Source organism: Pan paniscus, chromosome 10 (genome assembly GCF_029289425.2).
Source record: "Pan paniscus chromosome 10, NHGRI_mPanPan1-v2.0_pri, whole genome shotgun sequence".
NCBI lineage: Eukaryota > Metazoa > Chordata > Mammalia > Primates > Hominidae > Pan > Pan paniscus.
Window position 1 is genome coordinate 69,892,262 of NC_073259.2, and position 17,176 is coordinate 69,909,437.

The 17,176-nt window shown below is 36.2% G+C and overlaps 1 protein-coding gene across 7 annotated transcripts in view; it reads left to right on the plus strand.

The window, feature by feature from the left end:
• Positions 1–16,892, plus strand: part of INTS13 (integrator complex subunit 13) — a 33,432-nt gene extending 16,540 nt beyond the window's left edge. For 2 of the 7 annotated variants that reach the window (XM_003828854.6, XM_055095819.2), the window contains exons 9-17: positions 4,325–4,414; positions 4,618–4,707; positions 5,881–6,059; positions 7,483–7,653; positions 7,932–8,086; positions 8,373–8,603; positions 10,740–10,879; positions 15,627–15,762; positions 16,537–16,892. In XM_003828854.6, coding sequence (XP_003828902.1) covers positions 4,325–4,414; positions 4,618–4,707; positions 5,881–6,059; positions 7,483–7,653; positions 7,932–8,086; positions 8,373–8,603; positions 10,740–10,879; positions 15,627–15,762; positions 16,537–16,576 — 1,232 coding nt within the window. In that variant the 3' untranslated portion in view covers positions 16,577–16,892. Of the gene's footprint in view, positions 1–4,324; positions 4,415–4,599; positions 4,708–5,880; positions 6,060–7,482; positions 7,654–7,931; positions 8,087–8,372; positions 8,604–10,739; positions 10,880–15,626; positions 15,763–16,536 lie in introns of all 7 variants that reach the window. The other 5 variants (XM_055095818.2, XM_014347223.4, XM_063593152.1 and 2 more) reach the window with 3 other exon arrangements.
• Positions 16,893–17,176: the final 284 nt, after the last annotated feature.

Consider the following 17,176-nt stretch of genomic DNA (forward strand, 5'->3'; position numbering starts at 1 on the left):
GTGAGACTTCATCATGCTACTCAGAACAGCATGCAGTGTAAAACTTATGAATTGTTTATTTCTGGAATTTTGTATTTAATGTTTTTGGGCTGCAGGCCGGGGGTAGTGGCTCACACCTGTAATCCTAGCACTTTGGGAGGCTAAGGTGGGCAGATCACTTGAGGTCAGGAGTTCGAGACAAGCGTGGCCAACATGGCGAAGGCCCGTCTCTACTAAAAATTAAAAAATGAGCCAGGTGTGGTGGCGCGTACCTGTAGTCCTGGTTACGTGTGAGGCTCAAGCAGGAGAATCTCTTGAACCTGGGAGGCGGAGGTTGCAGTGAGCTGAGATCATGCCACTGCACCCCAACCTGGGCAACAGGGTGAGACTTCATCTCAAAAAATACATATATATCTTGGGGCTGCAGTTGACCACAGGTACTGAAACCACGGAAAGCGACACAGCAAAGTTGGGGGACTACTGTAACAGCTTTGAGAAGTTCTGCAGTACAAACCAGACTGACTAGTTCATCCCTGTGCAAACTTATCTGTCAGTATCACCTATTAATGGCAATGGAACTAGTGTCCTGTGGAATTTACTTCGGAAAAGACTGGGCTAATAGAACAAATACTGAGAAAGATAGCCATGGCTTTCTCAAACTCATTACAGTTTCATTTGCAGGCAAACAACCTTGAGGAAGGGAAAAGAATAGGAGCAAACTCGAAAGAGTGATAGACTTTCAACTTGGCCTAGAAATTAAATTTTGAAATTTAAATTAGTTTTTTTTCCTCTAAAAATTATTTCAATCCATAGATCTCATCTCCCAAACTGATTTCTGCAACTGTATTGGCTTGGTTTAGGGGAGAAGACTCTGGAGTTAGGAGATAAGTTTTAGCTAAAGCTTTGCCACCAACTGGCAAGTCCCATATGTTTCTAGATGTATGTTTGCGTGCTTATGAATGAAAGATGCTGGATTAGATGAGCTGTAGTATTCCATTCAATTCTAAAATACAATGAAAATTTTAAGATGTTGAAGGTCATTTTAAAAGCCTTTAAGCTTTGACATTTGGTTAAATTCTTTAGAATGTTTTCTAGTAAATTGATGCTGCCAGAGAAACGGTTGACTTTGATTATGTTGTATGCATCTTCTGAAGCATAATCATGAGCCAGTTGTGACATTTGTTACATTGTTACATTTGTTACATGTCTGAGGAATCTTAGAATAAACCTAACGAGCTGCTAACATGAAAGAAACTATTCTGATGCAGGGATATATAAACATTTAACAAAGGAATATAGAGAACTTGTTTTTGAAAATATATTACATGGAAATTGCTAAGAACCTGTGATGTGATATCAATTTTTAAAATGTTATTTTAAAAACTTACAAAAATGGGCCAGGCGCAGTGGCTCACACCTGTAATCCCAGCACTTTGGGAGGCTAAGGCAGGTAGATCACGAGGTCAAGAGATCATCCTGGCCAACATGGTGAAACCCCGTCTCTACTAGAAAATACAAAAAAATTAGTTGGGCATGGTGGCGCGCGCCTGTAGTCCCAGCTACTCGGGACGCTGAGGCAGGGGAATCGCTTGAACCCGGGAGGCAGAAGTTGCAGTTAGCTGAGATCATGCCACTGCACTTCAGCCTGGCAACAGAGCGAGACTCTGTCTCAAAAAAAAAAAAAGTGTCAAAAATATCCTTTGTAACACAAAATAGTTCTTTAAAATAGTTGTTGACTTGGCCTGTAGTTATATGCATTACATGTGGACACTATGTGTCAAAAGTTATTTTAACAATAGGAACAGAGTGCTGTGGGAGCACGGAGGAGGCTGCCTGTGGTTGTGCCAGTAAGAGTTAGGCAGGTTTTACTGAGGTGGTAACAGTGTAGCTAGGTCTTGGTGAGTAGGCTTATACTTTAGCCCAGATACCTTCCCTAAGTTCCAGATCTTTTTTTTTTTTTTTGAGACAGAGTCTCGCTCTGTCACCCAGGCTGGAGTGCAGTGACGCGATCTTGGCTTACTGCAAGCTCTGCCTCCTGGGTTCACGCCATTTTCCTGCCTCAGCCTCCCGAGTAGTTGGGACTACAGGTGTCCACCACCATGCCTGGCTAATATTTTGTGTTTTTAGTAGAGACGGGGTTTCACCGTGTTAGCCAGGATGGTCTTGATCTCCCGACCTCGTGATCCGCCCCCTCAGCCTCCCAAAGTGCTGGGATTACAGGTGTGAGTCACCGTGCCCGGCCCCTAAATTCCAGATCTTTATATTCTACTTCCTAATTGTATCTCTTAGATGTCTCTCAGTCACCTACACTTCAACATGCCCAAAACAACTTAGGAGCTTTGCCACCTGAACTAGTCTGTTTCCTTTTTCAGTGAATGGCCCTATTGTCTGTTCATTTATGTAAGGCAGAAAACCTCAGAATCATTTTTGAGACATCTAATCCATCATCACATTTTCTTGATTTTGTCTACTAATTTTTCTCACGTACATCAAAATCTCCATCTTAGCTACCAATAACATTTCCCTAATCCAGCCTTTTATTTCCTTACCTAGTATCTCACAGTAGCCTACTAAATGGCCTGTCCCTATCTACTCTTTACCCTCTAGCTACAGTAACTTTCAGAATGCTAATCCTGACCATGTTCTCATGACCTTAAACCCGCCCCGTGCCCATGCTTTTCTGTTGCCCTTAGGGAACAACAGAGCTGTTTAAATGTCTTACAAGGCCCTTCATTGTCTGGCCCCCTCCCCCTTTTTATTCTCATCTCAAAGCATACTGATCTTCTCTGTTTCAGCCACACAGATCTAATATTTTTCATGCTTCCTCCTGCCACAGTATCTTGGTATCCACTGTTCTTTTGCCTGAATAGTCTTTCCTCTATTTCTTCTTTTTTTTCTTTCTTTTTTTTTTAATCTGAGACAGAGTCTCACTTTGTGACTCAGACTGGAGTACAGTAGTGTGATCATAGCTCACTGCAGCATCGACCCCTCGGGCTACAAGCAGTCCTTCCACCTCAGCCTCCGGAGTAGCTGGGACTGCAGGTGCATACCACGAAGCCTGGCTAATTTTTGTATTTTTTCCATAGAGACAAGGTCTCACTATGTTGCCCAGGCTAGTTTCCTGACCTCCTAGCAATCCTCCCACTTAGGACTCACAAAGCACTGAAATTTTAGATGTGAGGCACTGCATCTGGTCCATTTCTTTAGTTAATTTCTACTCATACCCTTATAACTCAGACCAGTCTTCACTTCTCAAGGAAACTTCTCCTGGTGTTTTGGAATAGGACAAATCTCCCTCTACAGGCACTCATAGCACTGTAGATTTTCCTTCAAAGCCTTGTCAGCTTTATGGTTACACATTTCTTCATTATTATTAGATTAATATCTTCTTACGTATTTACTTTCCAGATCCCTTGGTTTGTGTTTCTTCTAACTAAACTTATTAGAATTCAGTATGGTTGTGCATTTTAGATTCCTTAAGCTTTTTCTGAGTACTTAACCATGTCATTTTATCATTTAATAGTGTGGGCAGGGAAGAGCAGTTGTAGATGCTTGAGATTTTTTAAATTCTTGCTATTGACTTTCAGTGCAATGACCTAAATGATTGATTAATGATGAATGTGGAGGAAAATTACTATTTATTTTAATCATAGATAATATCTTTGGTATTTGTCCAGGGGACCTCATAAAAAGATGTTGTCTCAGAGATATTTTCTCTTGGAGAGTTTAAACTCATTTGGAAATCTTGGTAAACAATTTGAAGCTTGTGATCTACTTGATAATGTTAGTGTTTCTCTGACATTTTTTCATTGTTGTTTTTAAGTGAACTTTTAATTTTAGAGTAGTTTCAGATTTACAGAAAAATTGTGAAGACAGTACAGAGTTCCGGTTACTCCATACCCAGTTTACTCTATTATTATTTTTTGCTTTTATTATTATTATTTTATTTATTTTTTTGATACAGAGTCTCACTCTGTTGCCTAGGCTGGAGTGCAGTGTCGTGATCTCAGCTCACCGCAACCTCTGCCGCCCAGGTTCAAGCGATTCTTCTGTCTCAGCCTCCCGAATAGCTGGAATTACAGGCACCTGCCACTGCGCCTGGCACATTTCTGTAGTTTTAGTAGGGACGGGGTTTCACCATCTTGGTCAGGCTGGTCTTGAACTCCTGACCTCGTGATCCACCTGCCTCAGCCTCCCAAAGTGCTGGGATTACAGGCATGAGCCACTGCACCCGGCCGCTTTTATTATTTTTTAAATTAAAACATAATTGTACATATTTATGGGATACAGTGTGATGTTTTGATACATGTATACAATGTGTAATGTCTCTGACATATTTTTAAAGGTGATTCACATCTAGGTGGCGGCAGTCGAGAAGGCTCGTTTAAAGAAACAATAACATTAAAGTGGTGTACACCAAGGACAAATAACATTGGTAGGTATTTAAGAATAACTGAAAAAGACTAAATCAAAAGGTTCTTAAGATATTATGTGGGGGTCCATTTATTCTGTTTTGCATTTTCGTTTTTCATTGTTTCAGGACTCAATGAACTCAGTGAACAAGTTTTTTTTTTCTTTCTTTTAATTGTGGGAATATTTCTTTATATTCTTTCAAATCAGTGTTTTCTTCTATTTCAGAATTACACTATTGTACTGGAGCTTATCGGATTTCACCTGTAGATGTAAATAGTAGACCTTCCTCCTGCCTTACTAATTTTCTTCTAAATGGTAACTTTAATTATTTAATGGTTTTGACTGAAATTATTTATATTATTTGAATTATTTATATTATTAAATTATTATTTGAGTGAAATTATTATTAAGAATATGAACTCTGGAAAGCTATATTCATCACTGTAGCTTTGCCATTTATTTGCCAAAGCTGTTTTAAACTTATGTAATTTGAAATACCCTTTAACAGTTTTTACTAACATTTAAAAGATGACTTTAGGTTTGGCTTTCAGGCTATTGCATCTAAGCAGGTTTTATTTAATAAAATTGTGAGAATTTTTATTTAAAAAATTTGACCTTCAGAGTCTAAATTGATTTGTTTTAGAAGCTATAATTAGAAAACAGATTTGAAGAATTAAATAGAAGCTAGAATAATATAGACCATTTATCTTGGCCCATTGAATTTTAAATCAAATCAAAGGTGGACTTACTTATATTTGAACATGATGCCTTTATCATAAATAAATATTATGTTTTTAATATTATACCATATGATTCTTACCTGTGACCTTAAATCTGTGGTTTCATTGTGTGAAATTTTTTTACAAGTCTTAATTATTTGATTCCAAATTAAAAGCTTCTCTGGTAATTCTTATGATCATCTCAGGTTTTGGAACTAGTGATCTAAAGAGTCAGTCTGTCTTTATCATAAGGTTATGTCATTCTTAGTTAAGCATAATTTGATTATCAGGCTAGGTGAAATTCAGATTAACATTTGGACATGTAGAATAGAAAGTAGTTATGATTACAGTGTGGATGAGGAACTGTTGTGTAAGTGAACTGAGACTGTGCCTTCTCCCCAGATGTTCTGTAGCATTAATAACCTGAGGATTATGGAGCAGTTGTCTCACTTTTCTTCTTGAGGTCCAGGAGAAAAATTCAATATGTACATGTAATTGGATGAACCATATAGCCAAACGTATTATGCCAGAGACCACTATAGTTGTTGTGAGAAACTGTATTAACTATGTAACCTTGGAGTAACTGAGATAAAGTTAAGGCTAGAATTCAGATTTTTAGGCATGGAAGAGTAGATACACTAAATTAGCAATGCTGGTTAAAATACGGGGATCAATAAATAAAATGAAAAAATCTAGACATAAATCTCAAGGAAATAAAGGAGAGCCCATTTGAGTTTCATTACTGATAGTGTAATCTTGTTTTTGACAGGTCGTTCTGTTTTATTGGAACAACCACGAAAGTCAGGTTCTAAAGTCATTAGTCATATGCTTAGTAGCCATGGAGGAGAGATTTTTTTGCACGTCCTTAGCAGTTCTCGATCCATTCTAGAAGATCCACCTTCAATTAGTGAAGGATGTGGAGGAAGAGTTACAGACTACCGGATTACAGTAAGACTCTAATATCTATAAATTTTAAGTTTTGAATCTGTCATCATTCAGCAAGTAGTTATCAAGTGCTCGTTAAATGCTAAGGTCTGTGGAAAAAAAGAGACTGGAAGAAGTTGATTATTATTTTAATTAGGTGAATTTCCTGCAATATTTGCTCAAAAATTCTATTTATCATTGTTTAATCTTATTGTATATTCAGTATATACTGAGATGTATCTGAATTGCAATGACACGCTGGAATTGTAGGAAATAATAAATTGATTTGAACTAATATTTTAGGTGAAACTTAATTTCTAGTAATTTAAATGGCAAACAGAAACCTGGAATATTTGGATTGCTGCTACTTTGAAATAACATAAACTTTTGTATTATTGGGAGGAACATAAAAGGAAATATATGTCCATTTTTGGTAGAAATTCTGTTCTAATCTTGATTTTTCATTCTCCCTCCTCTCTTTCCTATATGGTATTTCATAGCTATTTACTTCTTGAGGTGGTTGTAAAAACTAAGTGTGATTTATATATATGAATATGCTTTGTAAACCACAAACTGTTATATACTGTAAGTAACTTTTTAATTAGGATTTTTTAAAAAAACGTAATATTTAAATAAGGAGAAGCCTAATCAATATTTATTGTAGAAAATTTAGAGAATATAGATATCGTAAAAAAACACCCACACCTGTAAATTACCTGTAATTTCATCATTCACAGATAACTATTGTTGACATGTTTATGTTATGTCAAGGTAGTTTTTTTGTTTGTTTGTTTGTTTTGAGACAGAGTTTCGCTCTTGTTGCCCAGGTTAGAGTGCAGTGGCGCAATCTTGGCTCACTGCAACCTCTGCCTCCTGGGTTTAGGCGATTCTCCTGCCTCAGCTTCCCGAGTAGCTAAGATTATAGGCGCCTGCCACCATGCCCAGCTAATTTTTGTATTTTAGTAAAGATGGGGTTTCACCATGTTGGCCAGGCTGGTCTCGAACTCCTGACCTCAGGTGATCCACCTGTCTTGGCCTCCTGAAGTGTTGGGATTACAGGTGTGAGCCACCGTGCCCAACCTCAAGGTAGTTTTTAAATAAGCAAATGGGTCTTCTAATGTGATTAACTGACTCTTTTATCTGTGTGTGATAGAAAAGTTAAATTACAGAAGGGAAAAAAAAGTGTTTCTTGGTTTTTACAAAAGGTAGGGAAAACATACCATGAATGCATTTATGTTTGAGGCTTTCTTCATTTTCATCGTATAAAGGCTGATAGGTTTCAAGTTCAGAAAGGATAAAAAAGTAGTGGAGTTAAGGGATACTGTTAGAAAAAATGTTTTGTTGCACATCACAGGACAGAAGACATCAGGGAAACAGACTAGTACATGTAATCCATACTGAAACATTAGACATAGTTTCTAATTTTATCTTATTTGGTTATCATTAGGATTTTGGTGAATTTATGAGGGAAAACAGATTAACTCCTTTTCTAGACCCCAGATATAAAATCGATGGAAGTCTTGAGGTCCCTTTGGAACGAGCAAAAGATCAGTTAGAAAAACATACCCGTTACTGGCCTATGATCATTTCACAAACCACCATTTTTAACATGCAAGCGGTAAGTGTTAAGTAGCTTCAACTTTTCTTATAGATTAGTTATATATTCTTTATAGAAATCAATTAGACAATTTGTAATTTATACCATTTCTTAAGCAAAGAATGAAATATATGAGCTTGCTAAAGTTAAAGAATTAATAATTAAAAATTGAAGTGATAGTTATAGATTCCTTCACCATGATAATCTTTAAAATCCTTTTGAAAATCAAGTTCTGCCTAGATGTTTTGATATTTATTTTTCAAGACAGATTTTCTTTTTTCTTTAAAAAAATCTAACAGGTAGTTCCATTAGCCAGTGTTATTGTGAAAGAATCTCTGACAGAAGAAGATGTGTTAAACTGTCAAAAAACAATATACAACTTAGTTGATATGGAAAGAAAAAATGATCCTCTACCTATTTCCACAGTTGGTACAAGAGGAAAGGGCCCTAAAAGGTACATTTTTTTTTCTTTCTTATTTTATAGATCACATTTACTTGATACATATTGTTTCTCAAGATAACTTATTCCATATGTAAATTCTATTTGAGGACATGTTTATATATATATTTGAGATGAAATAATACAAAATCATAGAAATGGATATATTATAGCCTAGAATTTCACTGTTAAGTACCAAGTAAGAGGAAGGAAGTCCACATTTCATTATTTCTTTTTACTTTACCACTAGAAAGTGACACTTCAATATTATTTAAAGAGTATTTCCAAATCTTTGCTGCAGAGATGAACAATACCGTATCATGTGGAATGAATTAGAAACCCTTGTCAGAGCCCATATCAACAACTCAGAGAAACATCAAAGAGTCTTGGAATGTCTGATGGCATGCAGGAGCAAACCCCCAGAAGAGGAAGAACGAAAGAAACGAGGAAGAAAGAGGGAAGACAAAGAGGACAAGTCAGAGAAAGCAGTGAAAGATTATGAACAGGAAAAGTCTTGGCAAGACTCAGAGAGGTGACTTCTTGGCATTAATATAGCACCATGGTGCCTTTTGTTACATCACATTCTGCATAGAACACTTTCATATATTCAAACCTGATTTAATAGTAGTTCATTTAATACATGTTTATTCATTTTCATTACTGTAATTTTATCATTCTTAAAATCTAGAGGATCTTTCTTGGGCGCAAAAAAGTATGAATTTTTACTGTTGGGGCAAAGTTAGTGTTAGTTTTTCCTAATTAACTTCTGAAAATCATAATGCATGATGTTTGGTATCAGTATGTGCTTTACATGTTGTGAACTTCACAGACATAATTTTATTCCTCTGTTCACTAAATATTTACTGAATGCTTATGATGTGCCAGGCATTTGGCACAAGATCCCTACCCTTGAAGAACATACAGTGTGATGGTAGAGACAGACAAATTAGTGATTGCAGGCTGGGTGCGGTGGTTCACACCTGTAATCCCAGCACTTTGGGAGGCCGAGGCGGATGGATCACTTGAGGTCAGGAGTTTGAGACCAGCCTGGCCAACATGGCAAAATCCTGTCTCTACTTAAAAAAATACAAAAATTAGCTGGGTATGGGGGTGCATGCCTGTAATCTCAGCTACTCAAGTGGCTGAGGCACGAGAATCGCTTGAACCCGGGAGGCAGAGGTTGCTGTGAGCCGAGATTCCTCCACTGCACTCCAGCCTGGGCAATAGAGTAAGACTTTGTCTCAAAAAAAAAAAAGTGATTGCAGCAAAGTGTGGAAGGTGCTATTATAAAAATAGGCATAGGATGTCCTTGGAAGCACAGAAGAAGGGCATACAGTCTATTCTGAAAATGTTTCTTAATAGTATACTCTTTTCCTTTAGTTTGTGATTTATATTATGATGTCAACGTTAAATCTGAAAAACATAAAAGTAATAAAGGCTTATAAATAGAAATAGCGTATCCTCTGGCTATATCCTCTATCCGCTTGCCAGAAATCAGACCAACACCAGGTCACTTTTTTTAAAATTAATTAATTTTTATTTATTTTTTTGAGACAGAGTCTCGCTCTATCACCCAGGCTGGAATGCAGTGGCATGATCTCGACTCATTGCAGCCTCTGCCTCCTGGGTTCAAGTGATTCTCATGCCTTAGCCTCTCAGGTAGCTGGGATTATAGGTATGTGCCACCATGCCTAGCCAATTTTTTGTATTTGTAGTAGAAATGGAGTTTCACCATGTTGCCCAGGCTGGTCTCGATCTCCTGACCTCAGGCGATCTGCCCACCTTGGTCTCCCAAAGTGCTTGGGGTTACAGGCATGAGCCACTGCGACTGACGAAAAACACATCTTTTTATGATGGAAAATTTCAAACATATGTAGCAAAAGAACAGATAGTTACTCATCATCTACCTTCAATGATTAACAATTCATGGCAGATCTCATTTCATATATATCTTCATCCACTACCTTTACCACTACACCCATAGGAATATTTTGAAGCTAATTCTGGAAATCCTGTAATTGTATCCATTAATAATAGAATACTTTTATTCTCTTTGACTTTAGAAGCTCATGTTTTCCTTAGGGCTGCTGAGCTTCTGAAACAATACTGGCTCACCGTAAGAGGGAAAAAGTACTATCATTCAGGTCCCACTGAGCTTCAAGTACACTCTTGTATATTTTGCAAGTGTTTTTGTTCTCTGATGAAACTCTAAAAGTTTAGAGTTAAGTTTCTGATTTGCAGAACATAAATACATCTACACAATACATAGACTAGAGAATAAATGGGAATAAACTTATTAATCTTATTTGTAATTTGAAATTCAGTGTTATTTTGTTCCTATCTTTAAAAATCAGAATTGTGCAATTTCTTCTGAAGATCACATCATTTCCTACCTTTTAAATTTTAATTTAAGTATCTTCTTTTTTTTATATTTTACAGCTAATTCCTGAATTATTGCATTATTATTATGAAGGAAAAGGGAAACTTGTATTTAATTCATTAATTTCTGTTACCTGGTTTTAGATTGAGATTTTTGATTAGTCCCTAGGTTTATTTTATGAGATTAGCCATCTTTTATAAAGGTTGATATGCAAAGTTAGTTTAATTATTAGACCATTAGACTTCTAAAAATTTGAACTTTACATTTCATTATTTGTCCCTCTAAAAGATTAAAAGGAATCTTAGAGCGTGGAAAAGAAGAATTGGCTGAAGCTGAGATTATAAAAGATTCGCCTGATTCCCCAGAACCTCCAAACAAAAAACCCCTTGTTGAAATGGATGAAACTCCACAAGTGGAAAAATCAAAAGGTAAGGTACAGCTGTGGTAACTAGGTTTATAAAAAGTTTTCCAGGCCGGGTGTGGTGGCTTACCCCTGTAATCCCAGCACTTTGGGAGGCTGAGGCAAGCAGATCACCTGAGGTCAGGAATTATTCAAGACCAGCCTGGCCAGCATGGTGAAACCCCACCTCTAATAAAAATACAAAATTAGGCGGGCATGGTGGCACACACCTGTAATCCCAGCTACTCGGGAGGCTGAGGCTAGAGAGTCGCTTGCACCTGGGAGGCGGAGGTTGCAGTGAGCCAAGATCGCACCATTGCACTTCAGCCTGGGCAACAGAGCAAGACTCTGTTTCAGAAAAAAAAAAAATTTTCCAATGAAGCTCTGTTTTGTACAGTGTTATTTAATATTGTTGTGTATGTGAGGAAGAGTTCTTAAGTATTTGTGGGTGTTGTTTAGGACATTCTCTGTTTACAACCTGTATTAGTCCAGTCTTATGCTGCTAATAAAGATAAAAATACCCGAGACTGGGTAATTTTTAAAGGAAAGAGGTTTAATTGACTCACAGTTCCAGCATGGCTGGGAGGCCTCAGGAAACTTACAGGCATGGCAGAAGGAGAAGCAAACATGTCTTTCTTCACATGGCAGCAGCCAGGGGAAGGGCAGAGCAAAGGGAGAGGAAGCCCCTTATAAAACCATCAGATCTAGTGAGAACTCACTCACTATCACGAGAACAGCATGGAAATTTGGGTGGGGACACAGCCAAACCGTATCACAGCCTTAGAGAATACAGGCAGTAAATATATTTGTCAGTGTTAAAAACAAAAACAAGTAGTGTTATACTTTCATTAATGAAGCCTTTGGAAAATAAGCATATAAAGTTTGTGTTTTAAGAAATTTTAAATATGTAAACTTGAATCTGTTTATGTTCCTGATACTATAGTAAGAGCTGAGATATTGAATACAAACTCTTTTGACCCTAAACTCTTACGAAACCTAGAAATATGTAATATCACTCATTTATTGCTATATTAAAATGTGTTTGAGTTTCAGTGTAGTTATTATTATAAACAATATTTTCACTGTAAAGCCTCTTAATCTCTTATAGGCTAAAAAGTTTAATTTCCTCTTGAAGGAATTCTAGGCACCAAGGATATGATTTGGGATTGGCAGCTCCTGAAATCGTTCTAGGCCTTAGTTATCTTGAAGGCAAACTAGATTTAGTCTTTTTAGGATACATGTGTAATGGTATGCCATCATTAGACTACCTGATGTCCTGCCACTATGCCTCTCCTAAGGCAGTAGAACCAGCTTATGAATATTGGCAGCTCATCCTAGGGAGAAGGTAGGCTTGTTTGCTTTTTATATGCTTGTTATAGTGTATGTATATAGTGATACATGTTATATTCTTCAGTTCACTAGTTTCTTTGAAGCCAGAGATCACCCTTGAGGTGATCTTATTATATTTGCCTTTCAGGCATTTGCTAGTGGGCCCAGAAAATAATAGGATTTAAATAGATGTTTTTTGATATATTATTTCTCATATGACAAAATATACCACTCTTCATTAGGATGAGAAATTTAGGTCTACTCTAAACAGTGTTTCAGCATTGCTTGGTAAATAGAACTCTAAGGAGTATTACTGAGGCAGAGATTGCAGTGAGCCAAGATGCCACTGCACTCCAGCCCGGGCGACAGAGTAAGACTCCGTCACTAAAAAAAAAAAAAAAAAAATAGTATTATCTATACTGGGAAAAATTGCAAGCACCTAAAAGCCATATTAGTAGGAAAATGACTGAATAATGGTGTGTCCATAGGGTGGTATGTATTTATTTATTTATTTATTGAGATGGAGTCCACTCTTGTTGCCCAGGGTGGAGTGCAATGGCACGATCTCAGCCCAGTGCAGCCTCTGCCTCCTGGATTCAAGTGATTCTCCTGCCTCAGCATCCCGAGTAGCTCGGATTATAGGTGCCTGCCACCACACCCAGCTAATTTTTATATTTTTAGTAGAGACAGGGTTTCACCATGTTGGTCAGGCTGGTCTCGAACTCCTGACCTCAGGTGATTCGCCTGCCTCAGCCTCCCAAAGTGCTGGGATTACAGGCATGAGTCCCTGCGCCCAGCCCCCACAGGGTGGTATTTATATAACCCAAGAATAATTATTGAATGAATATGTAAATAAGTTTTTTTAAAGCAGGTTACATAAACATATGTACTGTGATCTCAGTTTTAAGTTTTCATACACATATGTACTAGCTTGTCACTTAGATGAAATATCAGCTATCATTAAATTAAATGGATCCCTGATGCTTTTCACCCTAGAAATATTATATGAAATAGCTCATATGAGAAGCAACTTGATTGCACATTACTGCCTTTCCTTGTAACTTTCTATTTGAGGCTGACATTTGAAAAGTGTTTTTTTCTTTCATTCTATTTTATGACCTAAATTGCATGTCTCTTCTGATCAGCAACTGATCTGGGCCTTTTATTATACCTCAGTTTTATCTGCTTTGGAAAATGACTTCCCAGGCCTCCCCAAAGTGAATTTTGTGCCTGCTGTATACACTATACTTAAGGCTGGGCTATTCCAAATGTGCCATCTAGATTTGGCAAACGTCTATTCAACTCTCTTTGTATGATGCAGTAACAAAAAAAAAAAAACCAAAATAACCATTTGTTGATATAGATTGGCACTGAAAAAAAGACTAAAATTTTTAGTTGTTAGAGCAGTGGCATTAGGATGATTTTATTTCCTCCTTTATGTGTTTTATTGTTTTCTAAATTTGTTCTCATGAACATGCATTAGTTTTATAATAACAAAACTAAGAATTTTAAAATATATATGACAATATTAGCTCTTTTTGATGTACAGTTCTGTGAGTTTAGACAATGCATACCGCCATCACAATCAGGGTACACAACAGTCTGTCACCCCAAAAGATTTCCTCGTATTGACCCTTTGTAGTCATCTTTCACTCTCCTCAATCCCTGTAGTCATCCTTCACTCTCCTCCTCAATCCCTGGTAACTACTGATACGTTTTCTCTTCCTATAATTGTGCTCCCTATAATTTTTCAGAATGTCTTATAAATGAAAGAAAATGTCATGCCACCTTTTGAGATTGGCTTTTTTCACATAGTATTATAATGACTAATTTTATAAGAAACTGCCAGCTTATTTTTCCAAAGTGGTGGCACCATTTTGCATTCCCACCACCAGTATGTGAGAGTTCTGGGTGTTCTGCATCCTTGTCCAGTTGCTGTTGTCAGGGTTACTGTTTGTTTTGTTTTTGTTTTTCATCCTATAAGGTATGTAGTGGTATTTCATTGGTGTTTTAATTTACATTTCTCTCATGATTAATGATGGTAAAACTCTTTTCCTTTGCTTATTTGTTGTCTGTTTGTCTTCTTGGGTGAAAGGTCCATTAAAATATTTTGTACATTATAAAATTGGGTTGTTTGTTTTCTTATTAGTGGATTTTGAGAGTTGTTTATTTATCTGGATACAAGTTCTGTGTTGGACAGGTGATTTGCAAGTATTTTCACCCAGTCTGTGGCTTGTTCTTCTCTTAAACAATGACTTTTGCACAACAGAAGCTTTTTATTTTGATGAAGTCAAATATATCCATTTTTGCTTTTATGATTATGCTTTAGGTGTTACATGTTAGAAATCTAACCCAGGGTCACAAAGGCTGATTTTCTTTTAGGAGTTCTGTAATTTTAGATTTACATTTAGGTCATGATCAATTTTTGAGTTATTTTCTATAAGGTACAAAGTATGGGTCAATATTAATCCTTTTGCCTACAATGTCCTAATGTTCCAGCAGCATTTATTGAAAAGACTATCCTTTCTTCATTGAAATATTGTACATTTATCAGAAATTAGTTGACTATGTATGTGGGAGTCTGCTTCTGGATTCTCTTTTATATTCTATTGGTTTATGTGGCCGTCCTTTCACCAATCCAGTACTGTCACAGTTACTTCAAATTAAGTCTTGTAATGAGGAAGTAAGAATCTTCTAACTTTTTTCTTCTTTTTCAAAATTGTTTTGGCTATTGTAATTCTTTTGCCTTATCATATTGTGCAGGAAAGAGTTAACATAGCAGGCCTGAGACTATTATAATTAGAAAAGCCTGCTTGCAGGTTTGGCTGTTGGCTGGCATCTGGGAACTTGGCTTTTGAGATATTGCCTAGATAATGAACTGAACACCTGCTTCCCTTCTGAAAGTCTGGAACTTTGGTCATTGTGGTTAGGCAGAGAATACCTACCTGATCAGCCCCCAGTAAAAACCCTGGACTCTACTCAAACAGGCTTTACTGGCAGAAATATTGCGCACATGTGGCTGCATGTTTGCCTATGGAGGTAGTATGCACTCTGCATAAACCTCATTGGAGAGAGTGAGCATGGGAAGCCTGCAAATGGATTCTGCCAGTCTCCACCTCATGTGTTCCTTCTGCTTACCGATCTGGCTGTGTCTCCTTACTGTAATGCTATAATCATTCTTAACCAGGAGTGTAACTTTACATTTAGTCATTTGAGTCCTTCCATCAATCACTGAACTAGTGGTTGCTCTTGGGGACCCTGAAACACATACATTTTAGAGTAAGAGGAAAATGATTGCCTTAATCGTGTAAAATGAACTACAGAATTAACTGCCTTAATTGTGTAAAATGAACAACAGAATTAAAGGTAAGTTTGGAAATTTGGAAATTTGGAAGTAATAAATTATTCTATCTTTTTTTTCTCTCTCCTTTTAAATATAACACTAGGGCCAGTGTCGTTATTATCCTTGTGGAGTAATAGAATCAATACTGCCAATTCCAGAAAACATCAGGAATTTGCTGGACGTTTGAACTCTGTTAATAACAGAGCTGAACTATATCAACATCTTAAAGAGGAAAATGGGTTTGTGTTATTTATTGTCAAAATTGGTTTTGTCAATTGCCTGTATAGTACCTTAACAAACATTGCTTATTTGTAATAATCAGCAATTTTTTATTACTAATATTATGAACTAATACATGTTCCCCATAAGCAGAAAAAATTAACCTCTTTGATTCTTGCTTGTAAAAGGCTTAGTTATATTGATTGTAACCCTGAAAGTATTTACTCCTTAGAGCATTTCTTTTTAATGCTTAATAAACATTATAGAGGGAAAAATCATACCACTTAGGATATAATGCCAGTCTCTGTAAAATAACAGAGGAAAATGTTTTCCTATTAAGGAATACAATATTAAGAATATTGATTATAGTAAAATAAATCTCAGATCTGATTATTTTGATTTTTTTTAATAAGAAATCCTCTTAATTTGTTGGTGGAAATACATTTATTTAGTGGGAAAGGAAATAAATTCTTGACGAAATTGTAGAGATTTTTTCCTTAGTTTTGCTTGGAAAGGGAGAGTGTGGTATAGTCAAACAAACAAACAAAAAAAAACAGTGGCCTTTGACTTGTAACCTTGGGAAAGTCACTTAGTCTCTCAAGGCCTCAATTTTCACTGTAAAATGAAGAAGTTAGCCTAGCTAGAGGAACCCTGATGTTAGTCCTTTCCTAAAATGCTGATGTTCTGTTCTGTGAATATATTATTTTAATTTTCATGTGAAAGGTAGATAATTAAGGAGACAAAATGTTAATGAATATTTATCTTATGAGCTCATTTTTTTCTTCCTATTTCAGGATGGAGACAACAGAAAATGGAAAAGCCAGCCGGCAGTGAAGAGTGACTTGAAGAACTAAATTTAGTATATTGCAAAAATATTTTGTGCGGAATTCGATATAAGTACTTTTACAGCAAGATTGTATAGTTATGTTGCCTGGACTGGTTTTTACATTTTTAAAATATTTCAGCTGTCGTTTTTGTACTAATTATAAAATTGGCACATAATTCAAAAATATACATTTGAGATGATTTGTCCTCCCAAATTATACAAGTTTATTTTATGGTATAAAGTGTTCTCTCTGGAAATGTTTTTAAAAAAATTCTTAGGCTTCTCTTTGCGAAATAAAACTATTAAAATATTTGAAATGCAAAACATTGGAGAATTACTTTAGAAGATACTTTAGTCACTTAATGACTGAAAACAACCTATAGGAATTTTTAAAAATTTGATGAGAGTTTAAGATTTGCAATACTTAATATAAAATTTTGCCTATTAAGCTGCATCATATATTGTGCTTTTCTAAAAAAGAACATTGTTTTTATTTTGTTTTAAGTTATTTTGCATATGTGTTCTTACCCATTTAAAAGTAGAGCTTTCAGGTAGGTTGTGTAATTTTATATTTACTAGTATTGGGTAGTTTTACTCTTTATATTTTT